The 11,492-nt window shown below is 39.6% G+C and overlaps 1 protein-coding gene across 2 annotated transcripts; it reads right to left on the bottom strand.

Annotated features, from left to right (window-relative positions):
* Positions 1-590: 590 nt before the first annotated feature.
* Positions 591-5,484, bottom strand: LOC141600233 (proline-rich receptor-like protein kinase PERK15). Of its 2 annotated transcripts, none has more exons than XM_074420420.1 (8): positions 3,976-5,484; positions 3,290-3,733; positions 2,984-3,070; positions 2,823-2,893; positions 2,648-2,733; positions 2,045-2,192; positions 1,782-1,943; positions 591-1,023 (listed from the first exon to the last, which is right to left on the bottom strand). In XM_074420420.1, the coding sequence occupies exons 1-8, from the start codon at positions 5,027-5,029 to the stop codon at positions 796-798; spliced, it is 2,280 nt and encodes a 759-aa protein (XP_074276521.1). In that variant the 5' UTR covers positions 5,030-5,484; the 3' UTR covers positions 591-795. The 2 variants fall into 2 exon arrangements, with proteins under 2 accessions (XP_074276521.1, XP_074276522.1); XM_074420421.1 differs by having other exon boundaries at positions 3,290-3,628; positions 3,976-5,157.
* Between the last annotated feature and the right edge of the window lie 6,008 nt (positions 5,485-11,492).

Below are 11,492 nucleotides of genomic sequence, written 5' to 3'. Positions count from 1 at the left end.
GGGTTCCATCGAGGAAGCCTAGGAGGCTTAGCCCGAATAGGATATTTGTTAACTGAAATCTCCAGGCAATATAATTGAGGGAGTTCAACTTGATACAGTGGTTCAAGTTGAGCGAAACAAGGGGTGTGTTTGAGTCGTGTGGGTTTTGAACTTGGTGTTCGGTTGGTGCCATGGTGATGAATGGATGGGAAGGGCGGCTGGTTTTAGTATGTTTGAAGGAAGCGGATTTTGGCTGAAGGTAGTTTGGGGTGGTGGATCGATTGCGGCGTGATACCATGTAAGATGAGAAACGTTGTGTTTGTATTGAGTGAATAATTACAATGAGATGCTATCCTATTTATACAGGGAGATGGACTCTTGTGCAAGAAATATAAATCTAATATTTACAAGATAAATATGTACTTAAATTGAGTAAGTATATTGCTGGGAAAATCATTGCACATTTTGTGATGATATGGAAGATACTTTACTTGAGGAAGAGTCTATAGACGATATACTGTTTATATGTTGTACTATAAGTTTGGCCGTTACCTTTTTAGCTTTGGAAATCAAGTCGGAAATATGTACTGTAGTTAGTAAACTGCATCATATACAACATGTCAACATGCTTTTCCAAAGCAGGATAATTTCTCTTCCATCAGTTTGAGCAGTAACATTCTCTACAAAGAATTTAGGACTAGAATTTAGTCAAATGACGTATTTACCAGAAAAATTCAACCTGAATTAAGCTGCATGCTACAAGTTTACAACCCCTTCGTTCCCTGACAGAGATCCTAGAAGTCTCAAATTGTTGAGCTAGCCGATCAATTGGGTAGTATCAGTGCTTGAAATAGAGGGATTAAGACCATAGTCACTAGCATTGTCACTATACCTTCTCGCAAGGGCCATTCTCTTCATATCATCTATGTAGTCACGCGCATCAAAATCTAAGCTATCATATGGAAAATGCACTGGGCTGTGTCCTGCTTTTACTCCATCATCGAGTTCTGATGCTGACAGGTTTCCTTCCAAGGCTCGGATCACCTGCATTTCCACATAGCTTGCTTAGAACCAAGAATTTGATCTCGTGTTTTTTCTATCCTTTCTCTATGTCAAGTAATGACCTTTTCAAGCAAATTACAAAGGAGTTCAAACAATGAGGAAAAAAAAAAAGAGAGATTGTAACAAAGACTTTGCTGAGTCGGGCCAATAGGTATAAGTTAGCTGGTATAGTGACTGCACAGTGATACTAATGACCTAGGTTCGAAGCCCGCCAACATCAAAACTGCACTTGTGACTCATTCTACACCACGGAATTAAAATGCTCTAGTTATGTTCCTTAAACCCCATTACGTGGACTTGTTTTATGCCATCGTATGTTAGTTCCCGCTTCATAACAGGCAATAACACTAATAATTTGGCCGCATCAATCGGTATTGGAAAATAACACTAAAGAAGAGAGCATTAGAAGTAGGATACAGCAAAAACATAGGAAAACAACTCAAATTTCACTTTAAAAACAGAAAGATGCAACTCATTTGATAAACCTTAAAGCTGATGTGCATTGGCCACGGTCATTATGCTATACCAGTGACATCTCGATATGATATGTTGAGATTGTTGCTGCATCGCGAGCGATATGACATTTTAGTACCATATTTTGCACCAAAAAAAGGCCAAGGCTCGATTCTACATAAGTTCCTGTGCAAGTGTGGTCTGGATTTTATGTCCTAAGCTTACTCGAAAAACATTCTCAACATTATCCATGATTCAAGTTTCAACTCTACTAGTGTGAGATGTACCTGGCTCATTCTTGGTCGGCGCCATGATGAGAGGCGAACACAAGCAGCAGCACAAGATACCATGCTAACCATTTCATCCACGTTATAGTTATGTTGTAAGCGTGGATCAGCCAGTGTGTCAAAATTTCCATCAGCAATGGCTTGTGCCAGGAGGGGACGAGCCTATATGTAGTAATATCAAATGAAAGGGTCTCATTAATAACATCATAGGCCAAAAATACATGCTATTTTTGAGGCATTATTGTTGAATGTGGAGTACTAACCCAATTTACTAAACTTCCATTTGTAGCAGGTCCGAAGTTACTGATGGGCGGGCGACCTGTAATAAGCTCAAGAAGCACGACACCGTAAGAATATATGTCTGATTTATCTGTAACCTTACCACTTGACGCATATTCTGGAGCTAGATACCTACATACATAAAAGAGAGTTCAAACAAGATAAGATTTCCTTCTAACTGAATAAAGCAAAATGATCGACTAAACTGTGCGATTTTGCTATTGTGATGCAACAAATTCTCTATACGATTTTCATTATTGGTCATTCAAATTTCAAAATAGCCTCTCTGTGTGTTTCACAAGGGTTAGGCTGTGATGCAAATTATCTATATAATTTCAAAATAGTCTCGTTATGTTTTCGCAAGGGTTAGGTACTTAGGTTGCGTACTTTCGACTCCCTCTAACCCGTCCATGTGCAGGGACCTTTGAGGCTTTGGGGGTGATATTATTGTTGTATAAAGGATCAGTAATGATTAAGCGCTTCTGGGTGTGTATCAGAATGAAGCTCAATGCATCCAATATCATGTTACTGATCAAGGTCCAAAAGATGACGAGTTAATCTGATTAATGAAAAAGAGAAACCATTACCCAAAAGTCCCAACAACCCGAGTTGTCATATGAGTAACAGAGGGATTAGTACTTGAGAAAATTTTCGCCAGTCCAAAATCGGAGACCTGCAAAATTAGTGTAATGCAAGAATCATTTTTAAGAATTTTGAAGAGCAACCAATTTGAAAAGAGGTAGACGGGGTGGAATTTACAACCTTTGCCTCAAAGTTAAAGTCCAGAAGGATGTTAGCAGCTTTAATATCTCTATGAATAATGGAAGGACTGCCTGCAAAACGTTATATGTTTTCTGAATTAATAATATGTATAAAATCATAAGAATTATGCATTATTGGATTAGTCACAAGTAAAAACTCACAGTCTTCATGTAGATAAGCTAACCCTTTTGCAGATCCTATCGCGATCTTCAATCTAGTAGGCCAGTCCATTACAGACTGCTCTTTTCCTGCAATCCAGAACTTCAGTTATTCTAAATAAAGACTCATAAATTACTTGTGAAAACAAGCAGTTAAAATCAATAGCTTTGGACTGATAATGAAAATTACGTTTAGTGAATCATTTTGCTTTATTCAATCATAATCCAAAACCAAATTAAAGCACATTGAATCTTTGGCTCCATTCAAAACGAAAACAATTCTCTAGAAAAAATAACAGGGGAACGTACCATGTAAATGAAATTCCAAGGTATCATTAGCCACAAACTCATAAACAAGCAATCTCTCAGGACCCGAAATGCAGTACCCAACCAAGGAAACAAGGTGCTTATGATGGACTTGACTAATGGTATCAACCTCAGCTCGAAACTCTCTTTCGCCCTGATCTCCTCCCATTTTGAGCTGTTTTACTGCAACCTCCTTTCCATTCGGAAGAACCCCTTTATGAACGTACCCAAACCCGCCTTGTCCAAGAAGATTCTTATCTGAGAATCCACTGGTGGCCGCTGTCAACTCTTCATAGGTGAAAGTCCCACTCGAGTGGTGTGTCTCCACCCCGGGAGTTAGACCTGCAACAACTGGGGAATGTGCCTGAGAAGTAGTTGCATTAACTGGAATTTGGTAGCCTGGGGTTTTAGGACCCTGCTTCGTGTACCGAGGTAGCGAATTTTTATCTGAACAGTGTATCAATTCAAACAATGAAGTCAACATTTGAACAGAAGGTCTCACAAGCTTGTGAACTCTTACAACCCCTCTCCCACCTGCTCTCACACTTGCAGCTTGGGAAAGGTCACAAGCTTGTGGCAAAAAGTATCGGTCGCAGATGAGAATTTGTGACATTTGAATGCCTAAAAGTAAAAAATAAATTTCAGTGAATAATGTCATGTCATGTCAAGATTGTAAACATTACACAAACCTTGAAATTCCCTATATGAAGATGCATGCATTTTGGCTTCACCGTCATCACCAAACCCTTTATTTCTTCTCCTCCTCCTGCACAAAACAATTGAAATGCCGAACGCAACCCCCAGCACAAGAAGCAACACACCTCCAACAACCAACCCAACCGCAGACCCACTTGATCCACTTGAATTCGGCACTTGACTAACTTGACCCACTTGACTCCCTCCTGAAGGCGGAGAATTCAGCACACCTGGAATGGTAGGCATTATTGACGCCGGAGCTGACACATCAGGGAACCACGCCCCGCCACCTGGCGTCTGTGGGACCGGCAGGGCTACTGGAGGTTGTGTTGGAAGTACAGCTGATGCTGTTACTGGCGGCTCTGTTGGAAGTACAGCTGATGCTGCTACTGGTGTTGCTTTACCGCTGCTGTTGGTGGGACCTGACTTTGTCTGCCTCACAGCTGGCATTTTGGGTTCAGTAGTGGTTGGCACGTGTTTCTGCCGCCTTGTCAGCAATGGTGATGGTGGTGGTGAAATAGTCTTAGTTGGAGTGGTCATTTTTGGTAGTGGTGGTGAAATATTTGGTGAGGTGGTAGTTTTTCGTGGCGGTGAAATATTTGGTGGGGTGGTAGTTTTTAGTGGTAGTGGTGGTGGTGAAATGTTTGGGGTTGTTGTGAATGTGGGCCGCGGAATGTGTTTTGTTGGTGGTATTATAGGAGGTTGAGGTTGAGGTTGAGGTTGAGGTTGTGGTTGTGGTTGTGGTTGTGGTTGTGGTTGAGGTTGAGGTTGAGGCGGAGGGAGTAGTGGGGGTGAAAGAGGAGGTAATGTAGGTGGAGGTGAAGTTGGTACTACTATAGGGAGTAGTGGTGGAAGTGCAAGTAGTGGTGAAGGACTCGCACTTAGTGGTGGGGCCGGAGGTGATAATGATGGTGATGGAATTTGTATTGGGATAATTATTGGTGTTGGAGGAGGAGCAATGTGGCCGCTTGTTGGTGGCGAGACTGATTGTTGTGGTGCTGAGGCAGTTTGGGAAGGGTTGGATTGTGGTGCTAGCGAGGAAGACATGGTTGTGGGCACAATGCAGTTTTGGTAGTAACAAACTTGTGTTTTTTTAAGTGTAAGGAAAAGGAGTGAAAAATGAGCCTATCAACAACACTGACTACCTAATACGAACGACTGCGTTCCCCCCAAGGCCCCAACTGTTACCTAAACACACTAATTTACTCCCTAAATGTAACCCAACATCCAACCCGGAGTATCTAAATAGAATCACTCGAGTCAATATTACATGACCTGAAAACCTTGATTGGCATGACACCAACTAACCAACCCCGTTTGCCATGTCTACATAGTACATACGCCAAGTCGCAGCCTTGAGTAGAGATACAAAAGTAAATACAGAGGTTGGTTAAGTATAACTGCTTGACGTGCTTGTTAGTTAGTTGCTACTAGCAAGTAACTAAATGCGGTGTCAGTTTGGAAGTACAAGTGCTAGAAAATGAAGGCAATATTAGTCCGTCATTGACGAGATTCATAATCCTGTGTGTCTAATTTGTTTGTCCAAGTCAGAATAGGTGCTGAATTTGGAGACCCTCCCATAACCATGTGGGTAGAGTGTCCCACTGTCCCACATCTCTTTTTCAGTTCACAAATTCATGAATCAACATATTGATTGTAATATTGATTTCACAAATTAACTCCATCATCACATATTTACATATGATTAACAACATTCATGAATCAAATAGTAATTTTGGTTGTAATATTGATTTCACAAATTCTCATTTGTGATGGGCAGTATTCATCACAAGCTCATTTTCATGTAAGAAAACAAGGTAGAGCTATACTATTTTATTACACAAAATTTGTGTAAGAATGTCTTCATAGCTTTACCAAAGTGCGAGTTTATCACAATAGTTTAAATTATTACCCATTTATGCGGAAACCGTATCAACCAATTTTTTGTCGATGTTAGACCTTGTTCTTTCTAGCTTAATTTCACTTATTTCAGTTTAATTCAGCTTCATTCAGTTCAACTCAGTCCATCTCTTCAAAATTAACTTTTATCTTAGTTTCATTCAATTTATTTCAACTCAACTCAGTTTAATTTTCAGTTTAATTTAATTCAACTCATTATAGACAAAAAAAAAAAAAAAAAAAAAAAAACTTACAATTAATACCCGTTTATGCAGAAAGGCGTCCCATATAGTAATATTGGGTGGGTAAGAGCATGGGATGAAAAGCTAGGAGAGTGCTTAACTAGCTTTAGCTAGCATTTGCATATTCTATGATTTTATGTATGTGGTCAGCAAAAAAGGGGTAATTATCTGGACCTACAACACTCACATGCACCCATTATCCCACAATAACAACTTACTTTTTGTTTTACTAAAGACTTTTAGTTGTTGTAATCTTCTCCCTTTTAATATGATTTTTTAATTAAAACAAGCATTTGGTCTCTTCTGGCTTAGGAATTTCCCTATTCTCAAGTCACAAGAACTACTACTCAAGTGCCTGTAAAATGTGCACAAAAAAAATACATTATTAGCCAACTTTATTTTAGACCTGTTCTTTTGGACTGAAACTGACAGAATTGAAATGATTTAAACTGAAGTGATTAGACCTTATTTGACCTGAACTGATCTAAACTTAACTTATTAAAAATTAAAAACTTAATAACAATATGAATAATATTAATAAAAATAAATATTACTTATGTAATAATATAATTATAATTATAATATAATTATAATCCTAATAATAATAAATTAATAAATATAATAATAATATAATAAATATGTAAAGTATAATAAATATAATATAAATTAATATTACACTACTGCTGTACGAGTGCTTTCTTCTTCTGGCCTTGCTCCTTACGAAATTGGCACTCTCGAGGCTATGAAAGATAAGCACCCCATCGTTCCGTCTCCCACCTCGCCGCCTTTGCCTGCTGGTCATTATCCCCTTATTGCATCCACGACTGTTGTTTTGGTTATGATTAAGAGTTTTCCGTGTGGTACGTCATGTGGGAGGGGACGGTTTTCATGCCCGACATCTTTTGGGTTGTTTGAGCGGAGCGGCTGTTGCTATTTTTGATTACTTGATCTCCTCTATCTCTCGGGTGGTTAATCTTTTTCTTGAGGGTCGATGTTCGCAGGTTGTAGGTGAGTACATCGATAATGCTCCGCTAACCCTGCTTGTTAAATGACAGGACAATCGTATACCTATCAAAAATAACTAACTAAACTAACTATATAGCTAGGGAAGTCAGGTCGATCTCCACAGGGAGGCAAGATATCTGTAAAAGGTTCGTCTATTCGGTCACAAGTGGGGGTTTGTAAATTGATTTTTCTAAACTAAAAGATTTAAAAGAAAGAGAAGCAAGGAAAGAGCAGTAAAGGCAGAAAATAAGAATGAGACTATCAATAAAGAAGAGACATGTCAGGATTTCGGTTCACTACGGTAGTCTAATGACTCAACTGCAAATAGTCTAGACAAATTACTGTGAGACGGATATGGAAAGGTCCTTCCGGTCCACTTTCTATCCTAGATTTCCACTAACTTAACTTCCGTCCTCGTCAGGGTAGTCTACTGTTCATAGCAGGTCTATTTAGTCCAATCTTCCGATCCAGGATTAAATTTAACCAGTTTAAAGGATAACTTAGAAGCGTGCACTCAACTAAGTCGGTAAATACAATTATATTGCCATGGGGACAGAGTCTCACAAATAATTCATCTAACCTATTCACTACATCGTCACAATTCTACCGTAGATCCCCTAATCCCAACATGAAATAAATTAGCTACTCATATTATTGATGTTGTCAATATCAAATACAATGAAATAACTAATAAATAACATGATAAAACAATAATAAAATTGCATAACAAATTAGGGCAGAAATTATAGGGAACAAAACAATTAATTAAAGCAAATGAATAATAGATTAAGAATAAAGGAGAGTAAGAGATTACAATCGCGAGAATTCCGGCGTAAAGAACAACTAAACCCGAGCGAAAATAATCCAAAAGCAAAAGTTACAGTGAAGAAGAAAAAGCAACGTAATAAGAGTAGTGTTTTGCAGTGAAAGATGAAAGATAAGAAGTGATAGCCCCTAATGACCTAATTATTGTGCGCTTAAATAGAAATTAGCGAAGTCCATTAACTAAAATAAGTAACACGGACTAATTAAGGCCCGTGAAACACCAAACCACTCGATCGAGTTGTTTCAAACAGCTCGATCGAGGACTTCTTCAAGCAATCCACTCGATCGAGTAGAAATACTGCTCGATCGAGTAACCTCTAATTCCAGCATTGTCGATCGAGTAGAATAAACTGCTCGATCGACCACCTCACCTACAAAAACCACTCGATCGATCAATAAAAGGGCTCGATCGAGTATTTTTTCTCTGAAACAGCTCTAACTCGTAGCCGACTGCTTCGTAGACCGTTCCTTCACGCATCCTAATGCAATATCTCGCTCTGAAAATCCCGTCTCCTCAAAATGCATGCAAAATAGGACGAAAATGGTACGATTCCACTACTTTCACATTCATTCCTACAAAACGGACAAAACGAACCAAAGTAGCCAATTCGGGGCATAATGCAATATAAACAGTACAAAAGTACATGGAAATAAGTGCTAAAATAGGCTAAAAAGACTATACAAAATGCACGTATCAAATCTCCCCAAACCGAACCTTTACTCGTCCTCGAGTAAACTAAAATGCAACTAATGGAACGGAAATGAAAACTCAGAGCTAGCTTAACTTGTCTACTTGAACCAATTTAATGCAACAAAAACTAACAGTTATAGCTAAGCAGTCAATACGCAAACGAGTTATGAGTTGTTCAGAATTAAAGCCGACCTATCGACCTTGCAAGACCAACAAAATCGGACTCTCACGTGGTCACTCTTCTCTTATGAAGCAAAGGGTGAATAATACTCTCTCCCAGTCACTATATTGTTCCCATTTGATATGGGCACAATACTTAAGGAAAAGTATTAAAATAGGAGTAAAAGAGTTGTGTGGGGTTGGTGATAGGAGAGAGGGATATTATTAGTAATTAAATAAAAAATTGTGGGGCCAAAATATAAAGGAAAGTAATAAAATTGGAGTAAAAGAGTTGTGTGGGGTTTGGTGATAGGAGAAAGGAATGAATAAAATAAGAGTAAAAGTTTCTAAAAATAGAAAGGGGAAAATTAGTTGAATAATCCGTTTCGGGAAAGATGAAACGTTATAGTGACTGGGAGGGAGTATATGTAAAAGAGAGGAAAAGAAACAGTCACTCACCTAACTGCGACCTACATAGCATGCATGCAATAAAAATGAAAGACGATTCAAGTAATAATGCACACATTCCAACCAACAATGTCCGTCACAGCCGAGGGCTTACAAATGATATGGGAATAGTGAGGGTCAGGTGAGAAAAGGCAAAACATATTATGGTAATGTGGAGGTAAAAGCGCCAAACTAGTTCCTAACAGGACCAAATAACACCGTCCGAATCTCAACCGACTGAAAAATAAACACAGGTGCCCTTCATTTGGCACACAACTCACCATCCATTTACACTATCTCCTCAAAAATATGGGATAAAACGGAGGAGTGAGACCGTCACAAATAGAAATGAACACAGATGGTCTAAAAATCAAACCAGCTAAGATTTTTCAATTTTTCATTCTTCTGGTTTCATACATGAACTTCACTGATTTTTTCATTTTTTCATTTTTTTCATTTTCTTTTTTTTCTTCTTTTTCTATATTCACGTTTTTCTTTTTTTTTTTCTCTCTTTTCCAATTTTTTTTTTTTCATTCATAATCATACTCCCTTCCTCCAATTCCACCAACTCCAATAAAAATAAAACGGGCCAAACTGCAGACGGAAAACGCATACCACAAAAGACATACTAGACTAGCTTGACTAGGGAAGCTCAGTTTTGGATGTAGCTAATGGGTCAAAAAGGCAAGATTTGGCTTAAGTGGAGCTAAATGGGTGAAAAATATAAGAAAAGGGGAACATGAAATCGAATGTCATAAATGTGCAAAAATAATGAACATGCTATGCAAGGAGTACTACTCTCAATTCCTAATGAACTGGTCATGAATGCATGTCACCAGTTATGGGCTCTAAAACTCAGAAATTGTAAAGTAGGTTGCCGATTTATCAGGTCAAGTCTAAACATCCAGCTTTATTTGAACAAAAACTCGTACACTATGCGTATGACAAAGCTAATAACCGTCAATAAAATTGCAAGGCTCAAGTAAAATGACAAGTTGAAGTGCAATATCATCACGGAAATCAACCGTTCCGACTCAACCTATATGCAAAAATAAACCTGAATATTTTTTTGATTTTTTTGAAATTTTCTAATTTTTTTTGGATGTTTTTGAATTAATGACATAAATAAATACAATGCAAGCTGAAAATATAAACGTGAATGCAAAACAAATGCAAATGCAGACTCAAAAGGATGCATTACCTTCCCCAAACCAAAACGGACAACGCCCTCGTTGTCCTCCGGCATACACCAGCAGATATATACAGGGGAACGGGAATATACAACCAAGAAATGAATAATAATAAAATAAAAAGGAGACAAAAGAAATAAAAGAGCGAGAATAAACATACAAAACACGAACTTCCCCAAACCAGCCTGAAAACTAGGGAAGTGAGTAGACCAACAACTACTCGTCAGCCTCCTCCACCGTCACAGTGTAGTTCGGGTCCGCCTCCTGCTCTCTCCTCCTCCTCTGCTCCTCCTGAGGTCCCGCTGCGGCCGCCACTGGGTCCTCGTCCTCCTCCTCACTAACAGACTCCGGGTACCCCTCAGCTGGGTACCGGTAAAAGGAACGGTGTGGCCAACCCTCTGGGATCGGACGGTGTCGCCTCAAGTGATACTCGTACAGAGGGAACAAAGTGAGAGCTATGTCCCTCTCCATACGAACATGTCTCTCTGCCATCTCAAGCAACAAACTGTCACGACGCCCTTGGTCCATGACCGCAGACGCCTCAAAGGGTGGAGGACAAACAAAATTAGCCGGAAAAAACGACTGTGCCTGGTCGGGCGCAGGAGTAGGAGTAGGGATCGGGGTAGGTGTGGCCGTGGAAGTCTGGCCACCCGTGGAAGGTGTGGATCCCTCTTCGGTCTCAGGTCTACGCCGTTTCCTAGAAGCGGCTAAAGTGGGAGGTGGTAGGATCGGTAGGTGGTACTCGGGTAAGGGTGGTGGTCGGACGCCCTGTGCAACAGTGGGCAAAGGGATGAAAAGAGGTAAGGTGCTGCAAGGAAGGTCTACGGACAAGGAACTATCTATCTTCCAGGTCCGATAATCTGAAGTCAGCCAGGTCTGAGAGTGCATAGAAGCTAAGCTCAAGTACCTATCTCCATCTATATACTGTAGGTCACGAGGCAAGGCAGGGAAGAGAGAATGGGCAAGAAAGGTGGCTATGCCACCGCAGACGATGGTGCCCGTGGTCTTCACTCCCTGAGTCTGGAAGTACTGGGCGGTCAAATAGGCAATGT

The sequence above is a fragment of the Silene latifolia genome, chromosome 9 (genome assembly GCF_048544455.1).
Source record: "Silene latifolia isolate original U9 population chromosome 9, ASM4854445v1, whole genome shotgun sequence".
In the NCBI taxonomy this organism is placed as follows: Eukaryota; Viridiplantae; Streptophyta; class Magnoliopsida; order Caryophyllales; family Caryophyllaceae; genus Silene; species Silene latifolia.
This window is presented reverse-complemented; position numbering and strand designations above follow the sequence as displayed.